The following is a 19007-nucleotide window of genomic DNA, read 5'->3' as shown; positions in this document are numbered from 1 at the left end:
CAACAATGAAACCAAGCTAGAAAAACTAGATATCCCAAAAAGAGTAATAAGTTGCTCTTGGCAAATAAAAAACAAAAGAAACTTAGATTATTATTATTATGATTATGATACGATGATGAAATTAGTCTAGCTTCCCCAAATAGCTCAATTAGCTTCACTAGAACTTTGGCTGAAATAAGATCTCAATTTTAGTGGCCATCAATGAAGAAATATGCATTCATGAGTACATCATGCGGAAGCATGCATTTAATTCTACGATGTATGCATTGTCCATAAGTAATATAAGCATTTATATGATGCATCTAAGTGGTGCATTTGACCTTTAATTCTCTAGCATGCAAACACATTTGTGGTTGGCTTGGGATCTTGGAGTTTGCTCCTCTCAAGGTCTTAGGTTCAATTCCCTCTAGTACCAATATCGGTGGGTAAGTCCATACAGAGATTTGCTCTGACTTTAAATGGGGTCTCCTCAAGTAAGTGGTGGGATTGGTCCCCTCGGATTAGCCGATTCTTGGATCAGATACCGAGTTTTAAAAAAAAAATCTCTAGCATGCATAGTCCGGTGTAGATAATACTTCTTCTGAAGAGAAAATATGAGTCACTTTACAAAAATATCCTTCATTAATGCTATCCTGTCCCTAAATATAGGCCCTTTTTCACAAAAACACGAGAATTAAGATTTTCACACAAACACGGGAATTAAGAAAGTTGATTGTAATATTAATTTTTTTGTAATTACTATTGCTTTTACAATTATATCCTTAGAAGATAGAGAGTTGGTTTATATTTTCAACATGATATTTATTGTTGATTGAAGAAAAATATGTAAAATAAATAAAGGTATGTTGGTTAACAAATAATTAAAGTAGCTGGAAATAACAAATGAGCCTTATAAAAAAGGATAAAAAATTCTCAAAAGGATCGTATAATTGAGAAAGTAACAGTGAACCACATTTATAGCAAAGTTAATTATCCAGCACACAATTAAGAAGGATGTGATATAAGGAAGTAACATTGGTCAAAAGGTCTATATACTTAGACTATAATTTTTTTAATTAATAATCTCGTTGAATATTTACTATACATCAATGACTAATTACATATGAATGGAAGACTAGCGGGTAAGCTACACCGTTAGATCTCTTTGGATGAAAAAAAATCAATTTTTATAAGCACAACATTCATGAACTAAGGAGACATGACATTGTTATGCATTACACTTTGAACTCTATCTAGAAGGTCAACAAACTCTGATGCTACGAAGACAAAAGTGTCAAATGCAAATGGTATAAAAACATGTTGATTGTTACACGCTTTCTCATGTTTGACCATTTTCCTTGATGCAAATGTCCTATAATAAAAGCATCGACACCTAATCCCACAAGTGGTAAAACCCTGATCAAGTTCACACATGCATGTTTTCCTCTTACCCATCCGTACACAATAACATACGCTGACCTAAGTGTCGATCTTTTATCTAGTAGGCCACTTAGTAAATTCACAGGCGTCTCCTTCTTCACTAATACTCCTGCCTGCTTGAATATATCAAAATGGACATCACTAACAAAGTCTTGTATATTCTTAAAGCCAAAAAGTTCCTTACAATAAACTGTATGCTCCTCAAAAGTATCCAAACATGCCTTACGTCAAAGGATCCCAGTCTTACCAATATTCAATTGAAGGCCCAATTTTGGCCTAAATTCCCGAATGATGTCCAGTGCTTTAGCCACCTCCTCTAAACCCTCTACAAGAGTCTAATCATCAAGATACTAAGCATTAACATTGATGATTGCATAATTTCTTTTAAATTTCACTGGAGACATTTTTTCTCTCGTTGTTTCATGTGTAATGACTATTGTAAGACCCGTAAATTTGAAATAGCTAATTCAACGATGTATGTTTCTATTTTTTGTTATTTATTTCATCTATATGACATAAACATAATTTTGTGATTTGTGCCAAGCATTAAGAATGTTTGATGACATGTTTGTATGTCTTATGATGTGTTAATTGTTTATCTAATGAGAAAAAATTTGACTTTATTTTAAGGGGAAACACCCGTAAATTTGAAATAGCTAATTCAACGATGTATGTTTCTATTTTTTGTTATTTATTTCATCTATATGACATAAACATAATTTTGTGATTTGTGCCAAGCATTAAGAATGTTTGATGACATGTTTGTATGTCTTATGATGTGTTAATTGTTTATCTAATGAGAAAAAATTCGACTTTATTTTAAGGGGAAACACCCGTAAATTTGAAATAGCTAATTCAACGATGTATGTTTCTATTTTTTGTTATTTATTTCATCTATATGACATAAACATAATTTTGTGATTTGTGCCAAGCATTAAGAATGTTTGATGACATGTTTGTATGTCTTATGATGTGTTAATTGTTTATCTAATGAGAAAAAATTCGACTTTATTTTAAGGGGAAACATGTGAAAATTCATATGATGTCTAAATTTTATCCTCGTGGGCTTAGCTCACTTGGTTTGGACAATGCATAAAATATGCAAGGTCTGGGGTTCGATTCCAGGCCACCACAAAAAAAAAATATATATGATGTCTAAATTTTAGCGGAGTATGTTTGTCACCAAAATTTTAGGTTTAAATGGACTTTTGTTTTCTGGAGTTTTGATCCTCCATCCCATTTTGGAGTCAATTTTGAGGATGTGGCAACACCTAGTTGGAAAAATTTAATTATTAAAATAATAATTTATTTTCCTTAATAATTATTACTTTATAAAATATTTTAATTATTAAAATAATATATTAAATTGAAGATGTGATGAAAAATAATATTTTAATTAAAATTTGATGGAAAATACTTTAATCATCAAATAATATTAAATTTAAAGATGTGATGAAAAATATTAAAGAAATTTTTATAATAAAATATATTTTTAGTAATATATTAAATTAAAATGGTATATTTTTTTTAAGGAAAATTAAAATGGTATTTGATTTCATTATTTTAATATTTTAATATTTCAATCCTTTCTCCTTAGCATATAAACAACTATTTACCACTCACATTTTCAAAAAAAATAAAAAAAAACTCCCTTCACCTTCTCTTGTTGCGGCCACCACCAGGACACCACCTTGCTAGACTCTTAGATCAAGCTTACTAAGGGTTAGAACTACACTTTTAAGATCCTATCCATCAAAGGTATTTTGAAATATCCCTTATTCTTTTTCTCTATGTCTCTTGAATCACCGTTATAGTCTAAGAGGCTTAATTTTTTATTTTTTATTCCTCATTCCTTTACGAAAATGATAGATTAGGTCATTGAGTTTATAGATCCTAAAGAAAATTTTGTTTTTTGAGCTTTGTGAAAAATTTGACATTTTTTTAAAAGTGTTGAAAATTATAAACAACTCTTTACCACATCTTCAAAAAAAAAATATCTTCCATTTCTTCAAATATCTTGCTATACTCTTAGATCAAGCTTGCTAGGGGTTAGATCGACACTTATAGGGTCCCTCTCTATCGAAGATATTTTAGAAAAATACCTTCTTCTCTTTCATTATGTTTGTTGGAGCTCTATATGTGTGTCTCGGAGGGTTAATTTTGGATTTTTTATCACTCGTTTATTTACGAAAATGATAGATCATGTCGTTGATATTATAGATCTAATAAAAAATTTCATTTTTTAGCTTTGTGAAAATTGAGTTTTTTAAAAGTGTTGAAATTTATTTTAATTACATGAATGATCTTATAATTAGCTGATCTATCAAATTGTCAAAGAAAACTTTTGAAGAAAATAATGATCATATCCCTTTAATATAATTTATTTCATATTTTCAAAGCTTTTTTTTTTTTTGTGGTGTCCGATGTTCGAACTTCAGACCTTGCATATATTATGCATTATCCTTACTGGGCTCATATTTTAAATATTTAAATTTAAATTTTAAATATTAATAGGTAGGTTTTTATTATCTTAAGCTAATTTATTATCTTATTTGACAATATTAATATATAATCATTATTTTTTTTTGTTTTTGGTCAAAATATGACTTTCTTTTATTTTAAATTAAAACATAGAGATTAATAATATCAGCATTATTATTTTTTTGTTACAGCAATATTGGTTGTTTAATACTGTGGACAAAGTTTCACCGTTAAGCATAAAAAAACGCATAAGACTTTCAAAACAATATATAGAGCATACAATATTCAATATATCTAAAGAAAAAAAAGTCACATATTAGTGTATATTTAATATTAGCATATTTACTTCATGATTTTCACCTAATGTGATTTTTTTCATCTAATTAATTTATTTGGTTAAACTTATATTTTATTTTACCAAATTTATTTAACTTTAATCAATTTAGTAAAAAAAAATTATAAAACAAACCCTAAACTTTGTTTTTTGAGGGGAAAAGCCCTAAACACAAATTAAAAACCCACAGCATATTAGAGTCTACTAATCTCTATTTAACTATACCTATACTTTTTCTTGACTTGCCACCTTTATTCAGTTTCGAGTTTTGGTTCCTTCTACCACTTCAGAGAACTATGAATCCAATGAAAGAGAGTGAAGCAGAAGCAACAGTGAATGATCCAATGATGGAAGAAGAAGAAAAAGTTGAAGCAGGCACTGTTTTCCACGTTAGCCTCGAACAATCACCTTCAACTTCACTCCACAAGATAACTCTTCATGAAAGCATGCGTTGCAATTTCAGGTATACATATTTTTTTTCCACTGTTTTCTTTCGATGCTTATCATAATGCTGCTACACTTTCAATGTTTTTTTTTCTTCTCAGTGCTGTTGCTTGGTGTGCAAAACTGAATGTTATTGCTTGTGCTACTGAAACATGTGCCAACGGAATTCCAAGGTTTGTGTGTGTGTTTATCCACTCAGTGCTCATGTTTTCTTAAAATCTCTGGATATGTGCTATATGTTTTATTACAAATATGATTTTTTTTTGTTGAGAGACGATCGTATTGGATAGTGATACGAACTTAATAGTTATTTATAATTAAGGGATTTAAGGGACAACACTATTTTTACAAGTAGGTTTTATGAGATTGAGTTAGACTCTGATCGAAATTTTACGATGGTAAATGTTTTCAATTTTCATAAAATCTCTGGATATTGCTAAGTGTTTCGTTGAAAATATGATAGTTTTTGTCATTGAGAGACTTTTATTGGATAGTGATTTGACCTAACTTTACAAGCCGATTTTGTGAGGCTGAGGTAGACTTGACCGAAATTCTATGATGGTATCGAAGCTTATCCTAGATAAGCATTCCACCTCTACCCGTGCTTGTTCATGATCAAAATGTCCATGCTTTAGATGTCCAATCCTAAGCACAAGAGGGTGTGTTCAGTTCCATAGTTGACTAGAGATTCAAGCAATTCTTGTCTTACAAGCCAATTTTTTAGGTTGAGTTAGGTGCAAAATCTAATAGTTTGTATAATGGATAGTTGATGAAAGATTTAAGAGAAAATAATTGACTAGATTGGGATATTTTGGTGGTTACAATGCATTAAAGAATTTATGGATGAGTTCAAGAAGATTCCATTGATTAATTTCTGAAACTTTCTCTATTACATGTGTGAACAATGATTGTGTTCCTTTTTAATTGAAAATTTTAATCTTGATCGTTTATTTTGATCTACAGTTAATATTATATCCCCCCATTTCTTACATTGACTCACACCTCTCACTTGGTGTGTGTGTGTGTGTGTATTCATTTGTTAGACAGAATACCAGGAAATTTGAATGAACAATGTTCATGGAAAACAAAAACTTTTATATGTACAAAAAAAGTTAGTTTAAAAATGTCCAAAGATCATATGTTATCATGTATGTTTGTTTTTATTGGCAACTTTGTAATGTTTGATTGTGTTTCCTTTTTTTATAGATCATCTGTAAATCCACGGTTTTGGATCCCTATACACATTGTGATCCCAGAGAGGCCAACTGAAATTGCGGCATTCAATGTTGTAGCAGGTACTTTGATGCCGTGGCTCTTTCACTATTACTGTGTTGGTCGGTTTTGTTTGATATTATTCTTCACATGGCAGTAATGTTAAAGTTAGAAGTTCATCTATTTCATTTTCATTACCATTATAAGCATCAAGTTAAAAGCAGAGAAGGAATCTTCTAATTTAAGAATTTTTGGCACTCATATTTTGAATTGAACCTTTGGAGGATATAGCTAATAAGCATTAGATGTCAGATCGACTCCTTTTCAAGTTGTAATCAAATCTTTATGAAATTGATGTTTCACAACCAGAGGGGCAGTATAATTGATTTCAACAGTAATGTCCAGGATCTTCGTGATGACTATATAAGTTAAATCATGATGATAATAATAATAACATCTTATTTGTATAATATTGGTAAAATAAGAAATAAGCTGAATTGAATATAAATGATACAATCTAGACAGCCGAGGAAATTGAGATCCTCTATAACAAGAGTTGAATACTCTCATATATGGAAATATTTCCGTTGATTTACTTGATGGACTGTTCGTCGTATATGTTCTTTCTTGCTTGAACTGCTTCATTATATAGGAAAATGCATTATATATTTGGAAATTTGATTGGTTGCACTAAATGCCTTCTCTAGATTCTTCTCTTGATTCTGTCCAGTCTATTCAATGGTCTCCTATCTGTTGTCCCCGTGCATTATTGATAGCAAATTTCCAGGGAAGAGTAACTATTTGGACTCAAACATCTCAAGTAAGTGATTGTTATGTGTTAAGTATTCTATTATAGGTTTCCCTATGTTAATTGCCAAGTTGCTTTCTGCCTATAATAGAGTTAGTTATTTTTTAGCCTTGAAGGAGGTTAATGTCATTGACTTCGTGCTTGTATCTGCCTCTTTTCTCCATCTTTATTCCTCTCTAGCATCTCCATTACTCATAAGGCTATATGCTTTTCCGGTTTGTTGCTAATTTCTTAACCATTCAGGGGCCAGCTAATCTTGTAATTGACACCAACTGCTGGCAGCTTGAGCATGAGTGGCGTCAAGATACCGCAGTTGTTACAAAGTGGCTATCAGGGGATTCTCCGGTATGTTGTTAACTTTTCTTATGTGCTATGTTTAAATTTCCTATACATTGTCTTTTGTGATTTATTAGAAACAAACAATTATCTGATAAGAAAAACTTATAACAATTCTCTCAAAAAAAGTTTTCTATCGATAAATAAAATCCTCCAAGAGTTTAGAGAGATAGGTTTTTGGGAAAAAAATAGAAAGATAACAAAAAATATAGTTTTTGTAGGTTTGAAAAAAAATAGAAAGATTCTCTCAAAAAAAAAAATAGAAAGATAGGTTTTCTCAGGGCATTGTTGTATTGACTTGCAATTTGAACTCTAACAGTTAATAAAAATGGGAGCGCGCGCGCGCGCACACACACACACAAATATATATATATATATATATATATATATATATATATATATATATATATATATATATATATATATATATATAGATATTGTAATGTTCAATGTGATCTGTTTTTTAATCCGAGTTACTTTTTTGAAAAACAGTATAGGTGGTTTTCATCAAAATCAAGAGCTCCTACAAATTCGAAGTCTAGATTTGTTGAAAAGTTTATTTCACAACAACCTTAAACTTCAGGTCTATCCTTTTTGAATTACTGTTCTACTTTATATGGTTTTTATTAAGCTGTAAAAGCATAGGGATGTACGTGTATGTACATGTGTATTGTTCTATCGGGACTATAGTTTAGTTGTTGCATGATTTCTCTTTTTATATTTGAGATGAAGGCTGATGCCATATTATTCAAATCTCATATCATGATAAAGATATCCAACGTCTTCCTTCTTAGGCTCATAGCAAACAAATTTTATATGTTGATGATGCTGGTCGCGACATTTATGACTGAAATTTAAATTAGAATTATGTTATCTACTCTTTGTCTTTAATATCTGATTGCTTTTTGTGGTTTTCCTTTTCTAATTAAATTGTAAGATGCTTGTGTGTCTGACACTTATAGTTGTTTTGATTTCAGCTAGATGGCCCAATTTTCTCTGTGTCTGTTCTGTATTTCGATCAGGAAAGGTTCAACTTCATTGGTCCCAAAGTCCTCCTACTCAGAATGCAGCAGCGCCCAAATGGTTTTGCACTAGCAAAGGGCTATTTGACTGTGGGACAAGCAGGATTATAGCTGCTGATGCTATCATCACAGACAGTGGTACGTTACACGTGGCCGGTGTGCAAGCTTCTAATCCAGCTACGGTTATAGTATGGGAGGTTTTGCCTGGACGGGGAAATGGTCTAGAATTTTCTCCCAAGACAAGTATTACAACTTCAGCACCTCTTAGCCCACCCAACTGGGGCAGATTTTCTCCTTTACCTGCCTTTTTGTTCAGTTGGCAAGATCAATCTATACCACTTCACTGCTCAACAGTTTCAAGTTTTTCAGCATATGTGAGTTCTGAAGCGGCACCCACTACCCAATGTTGTGGTGTAGCAGGGGTGGCCTTTGATCCGACGCGTGGCGGTTCTGTGATAGCTGCTGTCGTGGTTGAGGGTATGTACATAATTCTAACTTGAATCCTCAATTTCAATATATTCTTTCTACATTATTTTTTACATTCATTATTATCCTAACCATATTTATAAACTGATTACAATTGAATGGCACTAAGATCTGTGAAGCCTTATTTTACCCATATTGTGTTAAACTGTTCAAGTTTTTTAAACATTTATGTCTTAACCTGTGTTTTTTCACTGGCAATATGATATATTCCTTTAATATGCATTTTCTCCTTGATTCTTGCCTACTATTACCGTTTCCTTCGTTATTAATGTTGTCACTGCCTACAAAATCCTCTATGACCAACTTGAGTAATATAATATCTTCTACATATTGTGATGATGTTGATGATGTTGATTGTGATTTATGTTTGTCAGAATTTTATGCTTAAGTCTCACATGCACTGATCATTTATCCAGAAAATAGATACTAAAAGTTGCAACTCATCTTTGCAGGGATGTACATGTCCCCTCATGATCCAGATGAGGGCCCGTCAATCACAGGGTGGAGAGTCCAACGATGGGAATCATCTTTCCAACCTGTTGTCCTCCATCCATTATTTGAAAGTTTTGATGGAAATCCTCCTATGCAAACGATTTGGGAGTCCAAAGTGGACATTTGTATTCCCGCATTAGACGATAAGTCAAAAGGGATCCATTTCAATCCTTTTGATCTTCCCACATATCTTGGGACCCTCGCACGAGTTGGTTACTCAGCTCAAGGTGGTGAAATTGCCGTTACTTTTTTTCAGGGCCGAGTACGCATATTTTCTGGTTCGAATTTTGAACCTGTAGCCAACTATCAGATTAATGTTGGAGCATCAATTGCTGTTCCTGCTTTTTCTGCAACAAGCTGCTGTTCAGCTTCTGTTTGGCATGACACAGGAAAGGGTGAGACCATGTTGAAAATAACCCGAGTTCTTCCATCACCTTTTCCAATTGGTCAAGAGAAAGCAACCTCATCAACTTGGGAACATGCAATTGCTGAAAGGTGATTGCTTAAATGCTTTAGGACATGGCATGTTCCTAACTGCTCTGGAAGTTGTGATTTATGTGTATTTTTTTATCAATGGTTTATTTCTCTGCTAACGTCTGTTAGGAAAAACAGGTTCTGGTTTAGCCTTTTGGTTGGAGTTGATTGGTGGGATGTTGTGGGTTGTACACAGAGAGCTGCTGAAGAGGGTATTGGTAAGAATGTGCAAATTATTTTTTATAGAAGTTTGTGTTTGGGAAATTAGAGATGCAAACTATTTAGTCCTGCTGCTATTTTTTCTGGGTTTATGCCAGAAAAAAAGACGACCATTACAATTTATTTTATTTCATATATGCACTCTATTATAAAGCATCTGCATAATTGCTACTGCCTACTGATTCTGTATGTTAATGAGATTATTTTTTTGGTTTCAGTTTCAGTCATCGGTGTTATTGCAGTCTTAGATGCGGATTTCCATTCCCTTCCTACTGCTCAGCACAGACAACAGTACTGTCTTGTATGTTTCTGTAAACTATCAGCATTAGCTTGCTCAATTATCTTCTTTGTCGTTAACTCCAATTATTATTTTTCTGTTATTTTGTATGATTCTATGTGGTATTGATGGAGTGTTTCATGGATATAATATTAGTCGGATCATGGATCTTGTAGCAAATGCTTGTTAGTATCAGTTTAGTCTCATAAGACAAGTAAATTATGGATCTTGTAGCAAATGCATGTTAGTAGCAATTTGGTCTCCCTTAGTTTGACCAATCTTTTTTTGTGGCTTTCATACGGTACATCTCTTGTTAAATTGTCTGACATTAACTTTACATTTTATCTTTTTGTCTTAGTGTAATGTTTTAATGCATATGGAAATGGCTTTTCTATGCTGCTTTCAGTGCTCAAAACAACTATGTTTTGTATGATTGCAGGGTCTAGACATGATAAAGAGTAGGCTACTTGTAGGATCAAATGCTCAAGAGGTCAGGGCAACGGTTCTTGATATGCAAGCTAGGGTGATGCTAGATATGCTCGGGAAAGGAATTGAGTCCGCCTTAATAAATCCTTCAGCTTTATTGCCTGATCCATGGCAGTCATCCGAGGAGATACTATCTAACATTGACATGGAAGAAATGGCTGTTGAACCTGAACTAACTCCATGTATTCAGGTTTGTTTGTTTACAGTTGTAAATTGGAATTACATGCCACATATTTTGTTTGATGGGGAGTTTATAGTTTTTTCTATACATACTTCTATTTATATTCACTGTTAAAATAACTTATTTTTTCGCAAATATAATACATCATATAGATAAATATATCTACCAACCTATTAAATGTGTTTGTATCTGTAACCCTTTGACTGCCTCCTTTCTTTCAATGAGTTGTTGTTGCTATGATTCTGTTACACATTTAACTGTATATACATCTCATAATTGTTTTAATATATTATGTAGGCCTATGTTGATTCAGTTATTGATCTGGCATCACATTTGATCACTCGGTTGTGGCATTATGCTAAGATTTTTCGTACATTGGCAAATCAAGCTGTCACTGTAGGGAACGGAAGCACTTCTGGTGGAGTGCCCAACCTAACTCTTAATCCCTCGATCAGTGGTCCTTCATCTTTAATGCTCATAAGCATTAATACAGGAACACCTGCAGTTCGACTTATTGGGGACTGTCATTTCCTTCATAGGTTATGCCAACTTTTGTTCTTCTGCTTTTTCTTTAAACGGTCACAACTTGTCCGCTATAAGAGTGGTTTGCGGAGAACTTCTGAGACAAGTTTGGTTAGGTCAAATGACGGTCAGATAGGTCGGGCTAGACAGATTGTGCCTGGATCAAAAGGAGGTGAAGAACTGTCTCCAGGGCCTGTAAGACTTGGTAATGGAAATGCAGGCCAAGGGTATAGTGTTGAAGAGGTATAACTTTGCTACAACTTTCCCAGAAGTTCTTATTTTGGTTATTTGTCTTGCATGAATGTTTGGGAACCATGGCAATTCTTTCCTTTGCTTAAAATGATTGAACTTTTAGTTTTACTCGAGGTCTGAAATCACTATTAATTCAGGTCAAGGTTATTTTTCAAGTACTTTTGGATCTCTGTCGCCGAACTTCTGGGATGCAACACCCCTTGCCGGTTTCTCAGGTGGGGAGTGGAAACATTCAGGTTCAGCTGCATTATATTGAGGGGAGCTACACTGTACTGCCAGAGGTTGTGGAAGCATCCCTTGGCCCATATATGCAGGTAACTTCTGTGTTCTCATTTCAAAGTTAGTGTGTCTGGTAGACAAACGGAACTAGTTATTAGTTGTATTTCACAAACATGTGCATCACTGCCACAAGTTTATGATGCCATTCAATTCATGATTTGAAAATGTGATGTAAGAGTGATGGAAGTTAATGAAATAGGATATGAAGGGGTTCAGTAGTCTTTCTTTAATAATGATGCCTTTTATAGCATGTTGTTTCTCATTTAATAATAAAGTACACTGTTTTAGATCATACAGGAGCAGTTAATATGTTTGAATATTGGTCTCTCAATAAAATATGCGTTTTTGTTTGTTTTGTTTCTATTGGTTGAATTAAGTTCTTTCTTTCCTTGGACTGAGTTACTAACTTTCCTAAGAGCAATGCCTGCCCTTAAACTAAATAAAAATTGCTATGCAGAACATGCCTCGTCCTGGCGGTGCAGATGACACTGATCTTCTACTACACGCGCTACAACTCCACCCTCCAGCAGAAGAGTGGCATCAACTTAGTATGTTTGTCAGACCTTGTACTGATCTAAATGATACACCAAAACCCTTTAGGTCAAATCCACTTGATTCCAGGTCATTGGAAAGTAACGATATCGATTATGGAACCAATGGCTTGCGGCCAAAGAAGCGCAGGATGATTGAGCGAGATGCAGCTTTCGGGTTGAACACTTCACTCGGTTTGGGAGCTTATCTTGGAATAATGGGATCTCGAAGAGATGTCATTACTACATCATGGAAGACTGGCCTTGAAGGGGTCTGGTACAAGGTATGAAAAGAAGTTTTGTACATATTCAAAATGTTATACTTTCAACGATGCTTGAAAATTAGTAAAAAGACACTTCATATGTTATTCTATTTTCTGATTCTTCTTTTTACTTCTGTGTGGTGCAGTGCATAAGATGTATGAGGCAGACTTCTGCTTTTACTTCCCCAGGTTCCGCCAACATTCCCAATCAAAATGAGCGGGAGAGTTGGTGGGTCAGCCGCTGGGCCTACAGCTGTCCCATGTGTGGTGGAAGATGGGTCCGAGTTGTATAGCTGTTTTTCTTTTGGAACTTGGTATCCGACTCAAATATCGACTAAATTGTATAGGGAAGAAGAGATGTAGATTTACTTGATAGGCAGGATGCGGAGGGTAGTGTTAAAATCTACCCAATTTTATTTATCTTTTACAAGTTAAGTATGCTTTTATATTTAGTTGCTCTAATGAGTCTCAAGTAAAATGAACGGTAAAGTGTTTGCAAATAACTTAATTTGGCGCTCAAGTTCTCTTCCAATCATGTATTTTACCTTTCTTGCGTCTTATAAATCAATTGTGGGTTTATCTTACTATAAATGGATGTTGTGCTTGAGGAATTAGTATAATTGCTCAATATATGGGATCAATGGATTATACTATGTAAATTATATTTTTTTAATATGGTTTTGATTAGTAAAGACTGTATAATATCATATATTCATTTGTATACTTAATCAATAGGATCTTTTCTTGCTAAATGGATTACCCTATATTATCTTATCCTATATAGGAAGAAACGATAGCTTAGGGTTAAGTGATTGGGTCGCCTAGTAACTTAGATACATAGTTATACTAAGACTAGATGAGGAATTAAAGATAAGTGTAGATAGTTCTAGGTTGTCATTTCACTCGTATGTTCCATCATTTGGGATCCACTGAGATGTAGCATATATTTGGTTCAACGTCAACTTTGTGAAAATTAGGGTGAAAAATCACGGCAGCGCAGAAGCTTGATTTTGTAACTTCTTAGAAATCACGGTGGGGAGTGTGGTGAACGTGCGTTTGTTGCCAACAAAACAGGCTAGTAATCTCATCTCACATTGTTTTATGTTTTACAGTTATAAAGACTTAGTGAGCAGGAGACCAGAGCTTAGTTAATTACTTACTTAGTGAGTGGGAGATCAGAGTTACTTAGCTTGATACTTTCAAATGAATGTGAGCATTTCTCTCATAATTCGAACGAACCATCAGATGGAACAAATATAAATTTCTTCTGTGTGTGATTTCCTCCTACCCTTGTTCATTTTTCTTAAGGATATAAGAGTATTATAACAAAAACTTCGTGTTATTCATATTGGAAATTGTCTAAATCATTCTGTCAAAGGAGACTAATGTGTTGGACTAATCTACTAGTAGTGCCTAACAACAAATCTATGAAATAGAAGGTGCTAAGAAAACCATAGTTCTCCTATAGAGGGACACAAATGCATCACTAGAACTTTGGCTGAAATAAGATCTCAATTTTAGTGGCCACCATTATGCAACATGTCAGCAGTGAAGACTATCATCCATACTTTACCTACTGGATTGCTATAGCCACTATCAATTCCTTTGAAGGGATTCTTCAAAAAAAAAAAAATCCTTTGAAGGGAAGGGAGGATATAGCAATGAATTTTATTACCAACTTTTGTAATTGATTCGGGTATACAACAATGCTGGAGGTGATTGATAGACTATCTACATTTGCTGACTTTATAGCATATAAAATAAGTATATCAACATGATAGTTGCAAAAACTCTGCAGAATCAAATCGTAAAGCTAAATAGGATGCCAAAACTCAATGTATCATATAGAAACAAAGTGTTTACCAGCAATTTCTGGAATAATCTTTTTCTGTTACAAGGGACTGCTCTAAAATGAGTTTGACAAACTATCCACAATCAGATGGTTGGTTAAATGAACTAAATAAGTGTGTGGAAATGTATTTGAGATGCAGCAAAGACTAATAGGCATCACTGAGAGGCAGCAAAGACTCGTCGAGTTTTTTTCATATAGGAGCAGTTGATATGTTTGAATATTGAGCTCTTGATAAAATACATGTTTTTGTTTGTTTTGTTTCATTTGGGTGAATTAAGATCTGTTTCTTTCCTTGGACTGAGTAACTAACTTTCTTAAGAGCAATGCCTGCCCCTAAACTAAATAAAAATGGCTATGCAGAACATGCCTCGTTCTAGAGTTGCAAATGTCGCAAGTTTTCTACTACGTGAGCTAGAACTCCACCCTCCAGCAGAGGACTGGTATCGACTGAATATGTTTGGACGACCTTGTACTGATCCAGATGATGAGGATTGTAGAATGATGCACCAACACCTGTTACTTCAAATCCACTTGATTTCAATGGCTTATGGCCAAGGAAGTGCAGAATGTCCGAGCATGATGTAGCTTTTGGGTTGAGCACTTCAGTGGGTTTGGGAGCTTATCTTGGTATAATGGGATCTCGAAGAGACGACGTTTCTACATTATGGAAGACTGGCCTTGAAGGGGTCTGGTACAAGGTATGAAAAGAAGTCTTGTACATAAAGTTATTCTTACGATGATGCTTGGAAATTACCCTTCTTCTTCCCAAACTCCTAACTTTGTTTTCTGCCTCCATGTGAATAGTATTCTATTTTCTGACTTTTCTATTTACTTCTATGTGGTGCAGTGCATACGATGTCAGCGGCAGACTTCTGCCTTTGCTTCACCCAATTCAACCAACCTTCCCATTCAAAATGACCGGGAGCGTTGGTGGGTCAGCCGCTGGGCTTACGCCTGTCCAATGTGTGAAGGAAGATGGGTACGAGTTGCATAGCTGGTTAGTGTAGGCAGAAACATTTTCACTGAATTTGTACAATTTGTACAACGAAGAAATAAAATAGAAATAACTTTTATTGATGGTAGAATAGGATTACACAATGGATTCTCAAGAAATTTCATAGTCTTGGATTGCACCCTACCAAAAAATTGAGAGGCTCTCCTAACTAGCCAAAAAATTGAGAGGCTCTCCTAACTAGAGTTGAAAATGAGTGAAGTTGAATTGAACTTACCTCAGCTCAACTTTACAAGAATTGGTATAACTCAACTCTACAGCTCGTTAAGTTTAGCTCGTTTGCTCGTATCACATAACTCATTTATATGAAAAATTATTTTTAGAGAATCTAAGACAAACAGGGCTTAATTATCTACTGACTTTTTCTTCCATTTTTCTATTTATTCAATAACTGTCTAATTGTAATTGTTGCTCAATAACATAATAACTGCAACCTACTAACATAACAATACCAAAAAGATGTCTAGCACTTGGCTCTAGTATATCATCAATTAACAATGAAAACCGCGTTTCGATGCGGAACCGTGCATTTGGAGAGCGAAAACGCTCAACCTAACACACTCATGTGTTTTCTGAGTGGAATTAATTTGTGTTTGTCTCCTATGTACTTGAATTTTATCAAGTGACGGACAACATACTTGAATTTTTGTGTATGTCTCTTATAAAAGCATAAAAGCATCTCAAATGTCAAATCGAAAACAGGTCGTTCGTGTTTACTAATATGTGATTTTTCTCCTTCTCATATGCATTTTTGTTATGGATTCATAGCAATAAAGCATAACAGAAGCAAAGAAGACACTGAAATTGATTAGGCAAAACTAAAACTTCGTGTTATTCATATCGGAAATCATCAGTCATGCTCAACATTGAAGCACAAATATGTACACAACAACGAAACCAAACGACAAAAACTAAATATCCCAAAAGGACTAATAAGTTGCTCTTGGCAAACAAAATACAAAAGAAACTTAGATTATTATTATTATGATGATGATAAAATTAGTCTAGCTTCCCCAAGTAGCCCAGTTAGCTTCACTTCCGACACGTGGCATCATTTGATTCCTCGACTGAGAATCAACATTGAAATTGGCCCCACACATAACACCCTCACTGTCTATCCTAGGCATTGCTTTCATCTTCTTGGTTGGATGCTCAAAGTTCAACAGGCCATGCTCACTATGAAACAAACACCCTGAAATTTCAACAACATTTAAGAATTAAATTCTATTAGCCCATAGACAATTTCGCACATTATTTTAGTATGCCAATTTGATCTAAATGGTTATTTAAAAATCAAAACTGCAACATGTTATTAGTAAATTACAAAATCATTTATGATCTTTCCATAGGGTAGTTAAAAACTCATGACTTTGCAAACCAAATATACATACCAGTTGGAAATGGTGCAAATGATTTAGCACAGCTAGCTTTTTCAAGCTCCAAATTTTCAGAAATAACCACAGAACCATCAGCAGCAATACCCCAATAGAGTCCAATATGGCCATCAGAACCCTAATCAAACACAAACATAATTATCAATTAATTAGTCAAAAAAAGGTTAATTTTTTCCAACGTTTAGAGGCTAATTAAGAAAGTGACTCACAGATGCAGCAAAAACTGTTCCATCCTTATGATCATAGATCACAAATGCAAAACTGCCTTCAAGTTCTTTGAGGACTTGATCAGCAGGGTATGGACCCCTGTCACGAAGTGTCCGATATGCTTCGATGATAAACATAGCCTCGTTGCCTCCCTTTGATAGTCCATACTGCTTGTTTAATTGACTAAGATTATGCAGGTTACCCATGAAAGCACAGTATATGTTGTCCAAACCACTAAACAACCTGTGTGACAAATGACACATTTCTTGTATTAGCAATAGAAATTAATAAACAAGTTTCATTTTTCAACTACCTTTTTATTTACCTAGATCTAGTTCAGGTCATTTTTTAGAATACACTTTTTTATGAAATCAAGAAAATTAATTCCAGTAGTTTGACCTAATATTATTTGAAATATAATTGCATATAATCTTTTCTCCTACGGTTTGCAGGTCTAATCTTAGACATAAACTTAGGATTCTTTGTGCCTACAATCAGATCTGAAACCTATAGAAGCTAAAATTATATACAATATATCAAAAAATACAAAGCAAAACTTTATAAAAAAAATAAAATGAAATATTAGTCTAAATCTAAATATTTTGATTTTTAAGTGCAACTCATATCACAAAGAAAGAAAAAAAAAAAACTAAATGGATTATCATTAGTTTATAATTAGAAGGTATTTATAGCATACCTTTGATGAATGGAGGGTTTGTTTGAAGGGGAATAGGCTAATAAAGCATCATTTCCAAAGGTCATGTAAAATGCATTAGAGGAATTGCATGACATGAAATCTCTAAGAATTTCATGACTTGGTTTAGCCTTAGTGTGTGAATTAGAAGCTGGACTGTTAAGCTCCTTTGGTGCATTAACCAACTTTTCCTTGAAAATTCCCAACATGTTTTCTTCTAGATCAAAAAACTTTGCTTCGAATCTTTGTTTAAGTAATAATTAGCTGCAAAAAAAAAAAAATAAATAAAAACATGAAAAATTAGCGATGATGTAAAAGAAAAAGAAAAACATAAGCAAAAAGACAGAGTGAAAAAAATGAACATACCAAGAAATGGAGATTGAAAATGGATAATGATGAGAAGAATGAGAGGGAATGGTATAGGATATATATAGATGAAAATAGAAAGGGTGTTTGAGTCTTTTTAGTTTTTTGACTAGAAGAAAGCGAGTGAAAGAGGTGACGTGGAAAATGGAAATCCTATCCAATCTAAATAAGGAATAGTAGATAATCATGAAAAAGTAACGTTTATTCAAAAAGAAAAAGAAAAAGGAACGTACTCCCTCCGGTCACTATTATAAGCAAATTTTTACTTTTTAAATTTATTCAATAAATGATGTATGTGGTCTATATTGTAGACCACATACATCATTTATTGAATGAACCTAAAAAGTTAAAATTTACTTATAATAGTGACCGGAGGGAGTATCTCAATCATTTTTTTTTTTTTAAATATGTATGTAGGTCAGATGCAGAAGTGATATTTTTTAATTATATTGGAGGAGACAAAAGAAAGTGCCAAAGAACCATGTTATTTTTATTTTTTTTGAGAGATCCTAAGAACCATGTTATGAAAGTGCATGTTGTCTAATATAAATATTCTAGTGATGTATAATTCACTTATAATAATATTTTAAAAGAAATAACCGTGCTAATAAGTGTCATAATTAGACATTTGCTCAAAAAAAAAATAGACATTTGTTAAAGAAGAAAAACATAGTTTTTGTTAATAATATATATTATTAGTACAGAATTGTTATCATCATTTAACAATTTTGTCAAAAAAAAATTTTTTTATCATTTAACAATTATTAATCTCCAACAATGAACATGTAATAGTTGATCTCGTATTTTTCAACATAATATTTTTATATTTCCTCTAAAAAACAAAATATCCTATATTTATTTTCTTGATATAAAAACAACATTTTCCTAAGAAAATGGTCTGATGCATAATAGTATTTTGAATTTGAAAATTATTACTCTCTCCGTCCCGGAATAACTGACTCATT

General features: G+C 33.4%; 1 protein-coding gene and 2 pseudogenes across 3 annotated transcripts; 2 read left to right on the top strand and 1 right to left on the bottom strand.

Annotated features, from left to right (window-relative positions):
- The first annotated feature begins 3074 nt into the window (after nucleotides 1-3074).
- On the top strand, nucleotides 3075-13052 carry LOC146943880 (mediator of RNA polymerase II transcription subunit 16-like; annotated as a pseudogene). Its single transcript, XR_015025758.1, has 16 exons — nucleotides 3075-3177; nucleotides 4494-4697; nucleotides 4780-4851; nucleotides 5885-5973; nucleotides 6598-6710; nucleotides 6942-7043; nucleotides 7527-7617; nucleotides 8012-8533; nucleotides 8995-9529; nucleotides 9647-9726; nucleotides 9946-10028; nucleotides 10444-10680; nucleotides 10969-11436; nucleotides 11583-11759; nucleotides 12182-12538; nucleotides 12664-13052. The product of XR_015025758.1 is annotated as a mediator of RNA polymerase II transcription subunit 16-like (transcript).
- Nucleotides 13053-14587: 1535 nt separating this feature from the next.
- LOC146943879 (mediator of RNA polymerase II transcription subunit 16-like) lies at nucleotides 14588-15514 on the top strand (annotated as a pseudogene). Its single transcript, XR_015025759.1, has 2 exons — nucleotides 14588-15067; nucleotides 15217-15514. The product of XR_015025759.1 is annotated as a mediator of RNA polymerase II transcription subunit 16-like (transcript).
- Nucleotides 15515-16185: 671 nt separating this feature from the next.
- Nucleotides 16186-18073, bottom strand: LOC146943878 (stem-specific protein TSJT1-like). The gene is made up of 5 exons (XM_085742179.1): nucleotides 18043-18073; nucleotides 17680-17940; nucleotides 16985-17225; nucleotides 16773-16893; nucleotides 16186-16573 (listed from the first exon to the last, which is right to left on the bottom strand). Exons 2-5 carry the CDS (start codon nucleotides 17883-17885, stop codon nucleotides 16386-16388), a joined length of 756 nt encoding a protein of 251 aa, XP_085598305.1. The 5' UTR covers nucleotides 17886-17940; nucleotides 18043-18073; the 3' UTR covers nucleotides 16186-16385.
- Between the last annotated feature and the right edge of the window lie 934 nt (nucleotides 18074-19007).

Source organism: Medicago sativa, chromosome 2 (assembly GCF_051527215.1).
Source record: "Medicago sativa cultivar Bolivia chromosome 2, Bolivia_mono, whole genome shotgun sequence".
Lineage (NCBI taxonomy): Eukaryota > Viridiplantae > Streptophyta > Magnoliopsida > Fabales > Fabaceae > Medicago > Medicago sativa.
This window is presented reverse-complemented; position numbering and strand designations above follow the sequence as displayed.